This window comes from Temnothorax nylanderi, unplaced genomic scaffold (assembly GCF_030848795.1).
Source record: "Temnothorax nylanderi isolate EJ_2023f unplaced genomic scaffold, tnyl_v1.0 TNYL_tig0041_pilon, whole genome shotgun sequence".
Classification (NCBI taxonomy): domain Eukaryota; kingdom Metazoa; phylum Arthropoda; class Insecta; order Hymenoptera; family Formicidae; genus Temnothorax; species Temnothorax nylanderi.
The window spans coordinates 1,256,231-1,271,264 of NW_027249103.1; the positions used below are offsets into that span (position 1 = coordinate 1,256,231).

The following is a 15,034-nucleotide window of genomic DNA, read 5'->3' on the forward strand; positions in this document are numbered from 1 at the left end:
AATGTTAATTATTTTGTCGCGTTGATTAGATTATCGAATCGATTATTCTTTAAATAGACAACTATCAAATGAATAATAAATTGTGTTCATGAATAATATCGTGCTATTGCGTTTTTTATATTTGTCTACATTTAATAGTTATAACGTTAGAAGGAAATAAATGCGCAATCAAAATTAGCGTTCTAAATATGTAATATATGCGACATTCATTATTATCACATTTGGACAGACAACATAATATTAGCGATTGCCATTGCAATTATTTTATCATAAATTCTACGGTAATTGTTATTGTTATCAAAATCAATTATAGATTATTATGACTTTTTCGATAAAATTCATAAAATGCAGAATCAATTAATACGTGGTGAGAAATCAATCGCGCACATGTATAGTCGATGAATTTCTGTTTATGGGCGTGCATCGTCCACGGTAGCTAATATGTACAAACGACGGGAGAAACGCAAGATAATTCATGTGAGACGATTCGAACAACGTTGTCGTACGCGATCGAATCTCGTATCCGCGTTTCGCCAGTCCGCACTTCCGCGTGCAATTATACTACCCGAAATAGAATTCCGAATATCTCTCTCGTGCGTGGCACGTGTTTTCGTGCACTTAATTACGCTTCCGTGATAAAGATTCGCGTGTCACACGTTTTATATCTTCATAATAGGATTAAAAATTGGTTGCACGTAACTGGCATTAAAAATTTATGAGTTTATCTCTGTCCGGAATGTTGGAATTGTTGATTTTGGTCGACATATACGTATATATATACTCTCTTCACGAAGAAAAGACTAAAAGTGAACATTAGTACTATTATTTTCAGGATACCCTGTATACATAGTAGGTCGAGGGTATCTGGGACTGTGCTCCTTGTTTATTGTGAAGTAAAAGTGAAGATGAGTGGGAAGTGTGTTTAGTGATGTGTTGAAAAGATGTGTTATAATGCAATGCTTACTTACGTCTTGAAATCGTACTTTAAATTCACGGAAAGAAAAGGATTTGCTACTATAGGGACAACTAATATTTTTTTGCTGCGAGAGCAAAGTTCAGCAAAACTTTTTGATATTACAACAAAAGGTTTTGCTATTATTGCAAAATTAATTAGCTCTCGCAGCAAAAAATGTTAGTTGTCCCATATTTAACAAATAGATTTGCTGTTGCAGCAAATCCTTTTTTTCCGTGATTATTTCACGCGGATGTTAAGTATATTTCCCAAGGCTCTCAGACATCTGGATAACATTTTTTAATGCTGGCACGTAAAACGTCAAAATAATTTATTTATTTTCAAAATCTAAGAATTGCCGCGAAAGTATTGGCTATTTTGATTTGGAATAATATCGACAACTTATTTTTATCGTAGTTCGTAGATTGATGGATATTTCTCTGCTAATTTAAAATAAAGAATCGGTTATTAAAAGGCTTTTATATTATATAGTGACGGTAGCGAATTTATTTTTTACATGTGCGTCGCGCAGTGCATTCAGTTCGCCTTGAAAGCCACAATTAAAAAGCTGCAGAGCCTCTGCTCGCTACTCCTTCCTTCTCTCGCCGTACCTCTTTCTCTCCTCGCGGCTCGGTCAGGCGCAATCTTCTTTTCAGCAAATGAAAGGTTCTATTTTAAGCCGCAGCGCTAAGGCAGGATAGGAAAATTGTACTGCGCTGCTGTTAATAGCGAACGTTGTTTTATGCGCTCGCACGATCAATTTTCTTAACGACCGCAGTAGTATGTTGTAAACTATCTTCTTCAAGGATAATTGCAGGATGTTGTCTTTTGCATACTCTCATCGGAGAAGTGCTTTAAAATATGGGGCTGATAGGTATTTTTAAAAAATCTCAATATTCAAATCTCAATGCGTTTATATTCTTAGTTTCTTATTATAAAATCTAAATTTTTAATATATCATTGAAGAACAATATTGATACATTTTATTTTATTTACTCTGCACGTCAAATATAGTTATATATGGGCGTTCCAATCTTTCTTTTCAAGTTTTTAAATAATTTGATCATGTAAAGATTCAAAATACTTCGAATATTTGAAACTGAAGATTCTTGAAGATTCTAAAAAAATTTGAAAGTTTTAAGTACTTGAAACTCTCTGTAGCCTCTAAAAGTCTCGAATGATTAAAAAGTCTTTGTTTGAAAGCTTTGGAGTACCTATAGTGAAATTTTTAAAAATATAATTTATGTTTATTTATATTGCTTATGCCTGTACATAAAATGGAAAATAGAGTGAAATAATAATATAAAATGTTTTAAAAGGAACGATATAGTTTTTATAAATAAGAGGCTTTTAACGTTTATAATATCTTCAAAAGTTTTAAAAATCTTTTGGTTAATATCCGAAACGACTCGTCATTCAAAATGATTCGATGGGTTGTGAGTCCAAATCCGTTATCAGCCCCAGATATTAAAAAATTTCACATATTAAACTTTCTATAAAAGAAAATTAAATTGTACAAATAGAATTTTTCGTAAAGGTTTGGTGGTATAATTTTTTTCTTATTGGCACGCCGATTCTAAACGATTGAAGTGCAATTTTTAGCTCGATCCCGTATTTACACGTGCCAAAAATGCTTTCGAGGACGATTTACTTTGTTGTTGAGTATCTTTGAGTTTCAAGAGCCTAGAAAGGGGTCGCCCTATCGCTTTGCATATAGCGAAGTGCACTTACCACGAAGGGGCCAGTTGCATTTTTTTAGCGTATCAGGAGAGGGGTAGCCTTGAGCTGCACGGTCGCCTATTGATTTTGAGGGTTCGTTTTCTGCGTGATCGTGCGCCAGCGTGGGGATTCGCGCTCGTATCCTTGATATTTACGATGCACTTTATTAATAAAAGAACCACCACTCCGTGACACGCGCGCGGAAGCCTATGTGCGGCTAAACGACGCGTGGAAATGTCTCGCTATATTATATACAGGAAACGATATGAAACAGGACTATAAATTCCACTTTGATACACTAACTTGTGTCAATAAGTAGGATTATCTTTTTCATGCACATCGTATAAACGTGTGTAAAATGGCATTTCAGATATTATGCACATTTATCAAAGTGTACATTATTAATTATTAATTTGAATACTTATAACGTTCAAGAGTTCCTATTTGTATGGTGTTGTTAAGTTTGACGTAAATATTAGTGTAGTCATTTTAAACTCAATAATAAATTATTATTGGTACTTGAAGCAATAAAACGAGGAATTAAAGAATTCCAAGCAATTTTCTACCTCTCGAATGGAAAATTTATATAAGTTTTAATGAAAAAAATTTCTTTTCTGGCATTTTCTTAAGAATTCTGATGGATAGCTTTGAGAGTTCCATTAGAACTTTTCAATTGAATCTGATTGAATTAGAATTGATTCTCCATATTCTCGAATTAATATTTTTTTACACTTAATCAGAATTTTTTTGAAATATATATGAAGAATTCTATCATTGATAAGATTTATCTCAGAAACTCTATTAATTATATCGAAATTCTGGAAATGGAATATCGTTAGTTAATTTAATATCCTTTTATAGTTAAAGAAAATTAATTGGAAAATGCAAGGTGGAATTAGTGTTTTGTAACAACTTTATCATATTGTAATTCAAAGTTTAAATTTCCGGAAGCGGATGGTCTCTATTTTTATTTTAGTCGTCCAGGGTAGAGTTGTTTGGACTGTCGACAAAGATTCGTCAAATGGCTATAATAAACTTTCGAATTGAGCGTTTGCGGCAGCAATTTTATTCGGTAGCTCACAAACACAGCATTGTCTTCAAGTACACGACTGTATTTTCCAACGTTCCGTTCACCGTGGTTGTCACGATGCCTCAATTATCGTCAAGGGGGACGAATAAAGGCTTATCCGTATTTCCCTGTCGTAGATCTGGTATTGACGTAATTCCCCGCGGTAACGATCCTTTGTTGGCGCTTTCACCGCAAATTATTAATGCCGTTTGTTTGGCGGTTTTTGTTCGTATATAGCAGAAATTGACCGAAAGTGAAAAGAGGAAGCAGGCAAAAAGTTCCGCCTTGTTAATTAGTAATTTCTTGGATTGTAAAACTCGAAGAATCAGCGAATATTGTGATTTGATCTTGGAACTCCAATCTTTGAAAAAGAAACCTTTAATGAGAGTTCCAAGGTATAAATTTAGTTCGTTATCGTGCGCTTATCTCCTAGTACATGCTTATAGTATAGAAGAATTGTTATTTTTCAGGATTCGGGAGCAGGAGCACCAGCTGACGACGAGGCTGACACTGCGAGAAGCTGTAAGAGGTAAGTTTACACAAGTGGTTATTAGTTTTTTATGCAAAAATATTGTGTACCTTTTTTGCCGAACGATATGGATTCGATAAAGCAAGAAATATATAAGAGTTTGTGTTAATACACATAGTGCACTTTATTAAAATAATAATATAAAAATATTAATATAATAAATAAGATACATATAAATCAAATAAATTATAAATACATTTTAAATTGCACATTATTTTTACAATGTCGTGGTCTCTGCAGCAATCTGGCTCTCATTTTCAAACCTTCCCGGCGAGTTCGGGACACCCTGTATAAACGGATACGTGTATATATGTACATACCCAGTTTCAATGTCGATAAGATCGAATCGTAAGGCCGTATCATTAAGCGTGTCGAGATCAGTGGAGTCTCCGGGCTCTCATCTCGCGCGCGGAATGTTCTCGGCTGATTTTCTCGTTTGTCAGCGCATAGTTGCTCCGGCTGCTCGAGAAAAGCGCAAAATAAAGCGGAATTCAACACGGATGCGGGCTAATAAGTCGCGATAAGGATAACGACGTGGCTTGCTGGACTAGCGGTTTGTAGACTAGTAGCAATTTGTACTTAGAAAATAATTTGTTCTCGCTTTATCGACCATTGGCAGTGAGATCGGTTGCATTTGGCTTCCATGATCGTCGATTTGATCAAATTTCTCTTACGGAATTCTTCTTCTGCGAGAATCGCACGGAATATTTCGAATTTTCTTCGAGATTATTTTCTTATAATAAGCTTTCTCGCGAATCCAAGACCATCTCACGCGAACGAAGGTTGGAATTTTATCATTGGATATTCGAGATGCGCCAAGCGCTTTTATTGCGTTAGCCAGGCTGCGCCGGGCCTCGCTGTGTTTATGTTCTTGGAGACAGGTATCGAGATGCTGCAACGATCGGCGCTGGTTTTATCGCTATGCGAATGGATACCTAATCTGAAATTAGTTTATTTTATGCATGTCTCCGCGATGTTATCTTTGAAACGTTTTGTTTAAACACATGCAGGGAGTTCGTTATTTCTACATTACTGATACATTATTTTCTCATACAATAAAATTTTCTATATATATTGAAATTTAATGCAGTCGTATAATAATAATGCAATTGTGTATTGATATTATACATGTTATATAGTAAAAATATATAAACTAAAAAGAATATAGTATTATAAATACTATATATTAACTATTTCGATTAATGATTATTACTATTACTTTGAAAAAATCTATATACTTGTGTCCCCACCTATTTTATTTTTCTGATTCATGGTCTTAAAGACAAGGCTGTTTATTTCTCTTTAATATCTTCTCTATTAAACATACACAGCAGTATTTTATATGAAAATACGCAAACGTATACTTGAGAGACTGCATTATTACGATTCCCGAGTCTTTTTTAATCAAGTATAGTTTAATGCTTTATAGTACTATAAATATAAAATCTTTATTCTAGACTTTAAACTAAAGTCGTAAGATGAGGACGATAAGTATATTGAACTTTTTACGAATCACTTTTACGGCGTCAACGATCGGTGATCTCTTCCCGGCGAAAGGCACTTATTCGCGCGCAAGTATCGCGAATTCACGATTGATCGCGCTTCCGGAATCGCGTTAGCTCAACAGGAAATAACACGAGAGCGCGGCGCGGCGAGGCGTTATTTAATCAACGACAAAAATGAGTTCCAACGTTTCCTGGTGGAAGCGCGTCTTCGCTTCCTCTTTCTCTTTCTCTAACTCGCCCGATCCAACTTGTTTTCCACAATTAAAGGAAAGCGCGGAAAGCGCCGATGCCTCCTGCGCGAATTTTCCACATCCGGGACGCGTCTTTAATATGCGCCGCACTTGTGCGTAAATGAACGTTGTACGCGCGGGAAATCCCCACGGAACTCCGGATTCACTCTCCTACTCCGGGCGGCCGCCGCGAGGAGAAGGCTTCGCTCTTAATCGTCCGACTTTCTACGGCGCGTTTGCGTAACATCTCGCTTCATGCGCGGATCGTAAAGTTACGCGGGAGACGTAATCGGACGTTGCTTCGTGGATGGAAAGAGGAAAGGAAAAAAAAACCCTCCCGTCGCAAGCGGATATTAAGATACCCCAGCTCTAACGAGGGTCACGATCGTCACGGAGTTTTAATCGCGGATATTGCTACGGACGAGACTTCGAATCGTTGCGAATCCGATTTTTCACATAAATGAATAACAGAACAGACGGAAAGCACGTAATTCCTACAAATCTCATCTCAGGATAAATGGATGAAATTACAACGGTAGATTGTTTGAACAATTAAGGGGAAAGTTTCTTCGATAAAAATAATAGTTTTCAATAGCTTCAATTTCAATAGGTCGAAAATAGAAGCGGTAAGTCTCACGGAAGTAAATAGATAATAGAAACGCTATTTTTCCGTTAACTCTAAATGTGAATCTCACTTTGATAAAATATTTGAAATTTGGTATCAATGTTGAAATATTAGAGAACCGTGATAGACGATGATCTTCTTTACTATTTTTATTAAGAAAAAAATCTATATTTACCAAAAAATTTGTGATCATCAGTCAATTTTGATATACAGTGATTTTCATTATTATTAAAATAATATTTTTTTATTAACATCTTGCACAATCTATTTTGCGCTGCCGACGAATTCACGATTGTTTTCAGTTTTAGATAAAGTATCTATTGGTTATGGCGATATATCACGAATTGATATGTGCTTTCTGCTTATTCTATTTCCATATGGAAAAGTCGATTTGTAGGCAATCAATATCGTAATATAGTACCCTCAATTCTTGCTTCTGGCAGAACGCTGTTGGCCGCTCGCTATTTTTGGCTAGATTGCTCGCAAGGCATTTCAGCAGGGCATGTATCCGATACACGACCTTTAGTCTGGCTAAAGTTCAGGCTGCCGACGCGAAGTCGTGTACTGCCAGGGAGAAATGTTGACTTGAGCGCAATGCAACGAAACCATTAAGTATTAAGAGGATCCGTAATGAAAACTTTAAAATTCCGTTGTCTAACCGTTTGTTTATTCTACAGACCTATCGTTTATTAATGCACATTTATACATAATCCATTGAAAGAACAAAATCTTGTAATGTCATGATATTTTATATACCTTAAGCTTATAACATACAAAGGCGTCATGATGTTACTTAAAATTATTTTTCCTATATGTATCGCGAAATATGTGTATGATTAACTATCGAAAGTTGGAAAAGAATGTTCTGCAAAACATTTGTTCAGCTCTTATATTTTCGTATGTCAACGATATAAATTATCTATTTAATCTATTTAATCTAAATTTGATTCTAACAAAGAATGGATGCTTCGATCAGAAGCATCCATCAAGATATTCCGTTAAATTCATTATATTCGGCAAACAACATGTGCAAACGTGTCAATTACAGAATGTAAACAGTTCCAAAGTAATTAAACTGACATCGTAGTACTGATCTAGATTTATAATTGCAATTAAGTTCAGCCCTCTTCGTCTTAGACGAAGCAGAAGCGTTTAGTAGGTACTACATAGCCAATAGCGCAATTATCGTTAATTGCGATCTCCAATCACGGACGACGCTTATTTTAGAACTGTAGTACGATGACTTGAGTCGCATGGGTGGATCTAGCGCCATTCATTTGGTTAGTACAATTTTTAAGATTTAGTAGCGATAAGAAAATGATGAGTGGATGTTTCTTTTAAACATTCCTTTTTACATTTTTTTTAATATTGGGGTAACTGATCAAGAATTAATGCCATTGTTAATATCTCTTCAGCAATTATCTATCCGCATAATCTAAAACGAATATTATTTCAACTTGTATGCAAAATTCACGCATTTATTTTCCAATTATTTATACAAGAATAAAAAGCATTGTAATGCTTTATTTGTAATTATTTTAAATACAAAATTAAATACATGCACGCGAGAATTTTATACAAAGTAAGAATGGATTTATGCTTACGTAGAGTCGTACGATTAATATTTTTCTAATATTCTCTCGGGAATAATTAAAGATATATTGTTTCTTCGATGTTATCAAGAGCTTTGATTTATCAATTTAAATAATTTAATTTTGGTAATACGCCACTTAGTGTTCCATATTTGAAGTAACGGAATAATAGAGATTCTAATCTAGAGCAAGTAAATTAACATACATTATGCACGCGTTTTCGATTCTCATACATTTTGGATAGCCATAAATTTGGTAGCAAACGAAATATATTTTCACCCGGAATGCAGTTTGTTTCACGACGTCTCGACGACAACACAACACCACGGTTTACGATGTACTTTCACGTTCCGTGTGACCTACCATAGATTTAGAGCCCGCGACCGCAAACTCATTAGTATCCGTCACGGGGTGGACGTTGCTCTATCTACGTCCGGCGAATCTCCATAATTTTCTGCACGCCTCCTCGCCTTCGCCACGAGGAAAACTTCGATCGCTCGTCATAAGAAAAAGAGAGGGACGTCCGGTGTTTACCGTCAGCCTACGATCTCCTCGAGCGGATTGATGCCCCTAATTTTCTGCGTCACCTGATGGCGCTCGCCAGGCTAGTCGAACGGACGTGTACGGTCGTGCAATTATTACACAGTCGTATAGAGATCGCAATACCTCCGTTGCCTTTAAGGCATTATCTCCAATTACGTAGTGTTTGCGGTTTCAATATACCTCGCTCGCAGTTACAATGCAATACGTATGTATCGAGTTCCACGCTTGTTAACACGCGTTAACGATCGAATTGCTAAAAAGCGAGTTAACGCTCCGCCGATCGTTTTAAGACGTTTGTATGCACCTTAAATATCACACACTCCGAGCGGAGAGAGAAGCTGGGGCTCGTAAGAATCTCTGACGACCCGCTCTCGAGGCCCGAAGCCGACCAAGGCGGTCTACCTTGAACGGGATTCTTGGTCGTTCGTAAATTTCACTAACAAAGAGTCACGAGACTCGTGAGGATAATAGCCGGATATACATGTATTTTCTCTCACTAACGCGGACAATGCCGCATACACTATAAATGCCACTTATTACAGTTTTGCAAGTTCTAATAGTTTTTCGTGCGAGAGAAATAAATACGGAAAATAATACATGTTATTTCCCGTCTGTATTTCTTATTCTGTTTTTAACCATGTACTTTCTCCATGCAGTATCGATATTATATGATGGCTTTCGAAATTTAGTATCGTTATTAGCGTTATTATTTTACGAATTACACGATAAGTACACGAAAGTAGTATTACGCGACAAAGACTTTTCCTTCTAAGATTAATGACATATTCCATAGTAATTTATTGTTTCCCTGAGTTCTAGTTTCTTCGAGTATTCGAGAGATAAACATACATTTAATTATCTGAAATATGGACTAATTGCAATTTGAACTAACGAGGAAATTTAGAAATGTATAAAATTAATAATCTCTATTTTTTATTGATTTTTAAGTGAATATATTAAATGGATATTAATTTTTAAACTTTATTATTTGAAACATATTGTTTTGTATCTTACCTACATACTTGAGTTCAATTATTTTATATCCTTAGTTTCGAATGCCACTTTGATGAATTCTAATCATTTTTCAAGCATTTGTGTTTAATAGCTCCAATAGTGGTGTAACATTTCATTGTAGTTACATTAATACATACACATTTTTATGCAAGAAACGTCATTCTTCACTGAGAAAAAAAAGCTGTTGCTTCACCAACTTCAATAATTTAATTATTGGTTTAATAATCCAGATATTGGGTTGAATAATAATACAATTGAATAAACTACTTGTGTTTTTGGCATCCCGTGATAGCACTTTAATTGAAGCAACAGCTTTTTTTTCTCAGTGTTCATAATGTTTATCAATTTACTGAGTTTTTCAAGAGTTTCGTACGAGATACGTAACCCTGAACCATATTTCAGTCAAGCATTTCGGGCAAGCGTGAACAATGCGGTCTTGTGTAATTTGAGATTGGATCACGCTCCGAAACTTACTAATTGGTTTCTGTCTTACGACATCAGTCGATTGTTCTTGGCCGAAGTTCGTAAAGAGCTTCACACGAAAATACTCTTGAGAGTATATGGAATTATATTTATGACGAAGCGAGCATATCTGTTTGAAGATTTCAGTTAATTTATTTAATTTATAAAAAAAAGGAAATTTTTTTAAATAATTTAGAAAGTATAAAAAATGATCGATATTTTATGAGAACTGGTTATTGACCGTTTATTTTCGACAAACTGAAATTATAACATTGTAAATAGCAAGTTAAACAAGCCTATTTTTAAGCTATCTTTAAATACTTTTTTAAAATAAAATTTCAATTCGGATCTTAACGATTTGTTACGAAGTTGAAAGTTTGATCTTAAAAATACAATATATAAGAATAATTTTGAATAAGATATTTTTATTACAAACGTTTAAATTGATAAAGAAATATCCGCAGCTGTAAGAGTGCAATAATTCTTATGCATCTTATATATTGTCGTTTACATTGGCTCATTGCATCTGGTCATTTACGCGCACACACTCTTCGCGTGTAGGTCGACACGAGAAGAAAAATCTGTTTGAGAGAACAGCATATAGACAGTGATGGGAGAACAGAGTGATCGACGCTTCAATTTGTACGATACGAAGATGGACGTTCGTCTATATGTATATTGCCGAGTGGGTGATTTTCAGTGAAGCACGTAGAGATCCTTTTACGAATATTTGCACTATTCTGCTGCTGATGAATTATTGTCAAAATTTATCGCGTTATCTGATTTAATTCACTGCCGCAAAATTGTTTGTTAAATCTTACTTTTTATTTTTGACGGTTTTATTTCCAGCGTATTCTCACTCTCGAGTTAATTAAATATAATTTTGCTAAAATATATTAATTTTATTATATTAAATTATACAGCGTGATACGTGAAAATTTAATCGCATTACGATGAACCATTTTAGATTTTTTCTATAGAGTTTTTTATGAAGAACAAAATAGATATTAACGATTCGATACTATTAACAGTTCGAAAAGTTGCATCAGATAAAATTGCACGATGGGCTACAAAAGTAATTCATGTCCGTTTATCGGTTTTGCATATTTTCATGGAGAGCATTCGGGATTTCGTAATGGAAGCGGTAAGGCAGGAAAGCTTAAACAAGTGACTCAATGTTTGCGACTTTAAGATACCGTTCATTACTGTTCCTTTTATGCCGGGTACGGATAGGATAATAACGATGATTGTAGTAATTACGCATCCCGATATCTCGTTCTCTATTTTAATCCGCTTCAGTTAAATTTACCTCCCGTTAAGATATCACAAGTGTGGAGTAACGAAAATAACTCGAGCAACAATACATCTCATAAAAAGGTCATTATAGCAGGGGATACAATATTTTCAACTTTTTCTGATTAAAAAGTACATTGTCTGTTAAATTATTTCTGCATCTTGGACAAATACTTGAATATTTGTTTATATTTATCGATTAATAACAGTCATAGCTTATATTTTTTTATAAAAATTTTTACATGCAGTCTTTATTTTGTCGCTTTTTAATTATATCCAATATTGAGAATCATTATGTAATATCATTGCATGACGTTTATGGAAGTTAATCGAAAAGAATGTGATAAAAATTTATGTCAATTTTTCGTTGAAATTCTTGGTGTGCATAGCGATATATTAATTACATTCGTAATTACATTCGTAATCTACATTTTTGTAGTCTAGAAAGAAATTGTTTTAACTGGACGCATGCAACATGATATCTCTTTTTCTTCGCGCGAAGAAATTCTGAAAGATGACAGCTCGTGAGACCCCGAATCTCGGGGCCCATCGATCGTCGCGATCGTGCGCGGATGCCTGTTTCGAGAAGCTCTTGAATAATTCATGCACGACCGTGCGTCCTCGTCGTCGGTCAGTCTGGCGCGACCGTAATCCCCCTTCCTTCTGTAAGCACAATGTCTGGTCTGAGGCTTCGTAAAAGAAAAAAGGCGTGCGATGATCGAGATGTTGTGCATTACGTTTCTGCGCTTCTCACGTTGCATATTTTTCGAGCAAGGTAAAGAAGAAACCGGTAAAAGTCGTAGACGAAGTCGACGTAAGCTCTGTTACGAGACGGCTAGATTCATGATTATTGCTTTCACTTATGCTTTCATCTTTTTTTATATATATATATATATAATCCTGAATCGCAACGGTTTTTTTATACACACGCGAATTGTAATAACACGTGAATATTAATGACAGGAGATTTTTCGATGTGACATGACTATATATGTGTATGTCCACGATAATTTTACATTTTTTGTTGGTATTTTTTAGTTGTTTTAGTCTCGTATTGGATGATAAAAATCCGGTTTCTTAAAGATGTCAATCTATCTTAATCGCATTTTACGTGACAGACATATCTTTCTATTTTAACATTCTGATATAGATGGAAATTAAAGTGTGTCTAACTACAGTTAAAATTAACTGTAGATATTATTAATTTGGGATTTTACACTTTTGCATTTTAATAATATCTCACTTCCCATGCGCGTTAGCACAAAGTATTTTTATAGCGATAGTAATAGATAAAAATCGACGCATGCTACCCTTTGAACTTTCCGCTACTTTTCCTCGCTAAGGAGGCTTTAATTGCGCACTCATAAGCGGCATTACGCACTGTTACTCTAGCTACGATGAGGTAACAGCGTGCAATGAAGCACTGTATATTTACTAAGCAGAACAAATCTCCATTATGTATTTTATGTTAAAGCCACTTACTTTAGACAATAACTTTAATCACTACTGTGATTAAAAATACGCATAAAACATTAAATTATTATATGTATCTATATGTGTATAATAATAATAATAATTAATATTTATAAGTATATACATGTATAATAATTTAATGTTTATATATATTTACGCATTTTTAATATTAAATTATTTTATATGTATTTAAATAATTAAAATATAAAAGTAATTAATAATTAAAAACTGCGTTTTTAAACCCGCGTGGGTGCACGTGAAAGAAGCATGGTAGATTTAAATGGTTGGCTGCATCGTAAATACCAAGCAAAAAATAGCATCGAGGAAAGGCCGGAAAGTGCAAAGGGGAAGGGCATCAATCTCAAGGGCGGAGAAATAAAAATGCCGGACAGAATTACTCTTTCATCCTCCTCTCATTGTGCTCTCGTGTCATATATTTACGTAATCGCCCTTGAGATTTATTCCTTTCTCCTGCATTTTCCGGTTTTTTTCTCGTTGCTATTTTTCACTGGATATTTATCTCGTACCATAGGATAAGTATATCGATAGGCGTTCTTCAGTTCTCATTGATAAGCATCTTCCCTTATAGTGTTACTTACTCAGCAAATAGAAGTGAAACGCGAATAAATAACAGTTCTGAAGGCACGGATTACTTTACTAGTTTCTTTAGCTTGTTCATTTTTATTTCTTTGTATTTTGAGCTTGATAAATATCTTGAATCATGCTTGTTGGCGTTCGTGACGTTTAAATCGAAAAGTAAACTTGAGTTTTTTAAAGGCAATTTATGTTATTAGATCTTTTAGCTTGCTCATTCTTATCATTTTGCATCTTGAGCTTAATAAGTAATTTCAATCTTTGCTTTTATTAGCGTCTGTAGCTTTCAAAATGGAAGATAAATCGGGGCCTATTATCGTTTTAAATCATTAAGTAGATCTTAATTTTACTAAGTGCAATTGATAACATATACGTATATGTATATATTTATATATATGTATAAGATATATATATGAAAATAGATTTGCCAGCGTAAATTAGTGTTAGATCCGCATCCACGCGAAAGACAAATTTATTTTCTCGGTCCCCTAAAGATTATACACTTTCGCTAGATTACATGCCTTTCCAATCTTTTAGATAGACTCTCTTTTCTCGACAGAACCGAGAGCACATCAGTAGGAGATAAAGCAAGTTACGGGTTCGTTAGACCCATTTGTCATCCTTCCCCAGGCTCTTGATGAGAATGTAAAAAGTGATATGACATGTATCGCGCGCGAAACAGATTTTCACATCGCGTGTCTTAGCACGATATTATATGCACGCACTATAAGCTTCTCCTGTAACGGATGTGGATGCTAGTAAATCTCGAAGTGCATAAAAATCCGTCGAATGAAGTAATTTCTATGTATCGGAAAAACATCCAGTTTTGCAGTCAATCAATTTGATGCAGTCAACCAGTTTGCAGATCAATTTTGTTTTGAATAATTGTGGTTCTATAATTATTGGCTAATACGGCAGTTTATTTGCATTATTTGTTAATTTATAAATCACGATGTTAATTACTCTCAATATTGCGGAAGATTGCAAAAATCTATTTTTTACATTCAAATTTCTTCCGTAACAACAAAATTTTAATTTACTTTGTTTTCAAAGAATGAGTTTCTACATTTCCATATTTCTATATAGATATTATTTAAATATTATAATCTTATTAATATTACCTAGATTTTTGTAATTATGATATCCGTTTTATATATGTATCTAAAAAAGAAACAGCGGAAATGAAGCTATTTAAAATTCCACCAGCGTCAAATGCAAATAATTCTACCGAAAGATAGTTCCGGCCGGTGAATCGTGCGAATTTGTTTAACCGGGAATCAATGATACGTCTATCGGAAACTCATGAATAGTTTTTGTTTATCAAGCGAGACAGATGGATTCCAGACTGTCCCCTCTCTGTACAAGGTTTCTCCGCGAACGTATTAGCGTTTATATGATATATTCACTCGCGTTTTGCATGGATGAGCTGGCAAA

General features: G+C 34.6%; 1 protein-coding gene across 1 annotated transcript in view; it reads left to right on the top strand.

Moving 5' to 3' along the window:
* Ssh (Protein phosphatase Slingshot) overlaps positions 1–15,034 on the top strand; it is a 112,154-nt gene that overhangs the window by 3,812 nt on the left and 93,308 nt on the right. Inside the window, 1 exon segment of the mRNA XM_071704544.1 lies at positions 4,211–4,269. Coding sequence (XP_071560645.1) covers positions 4,211–4,269 — 59 coding nt within the window.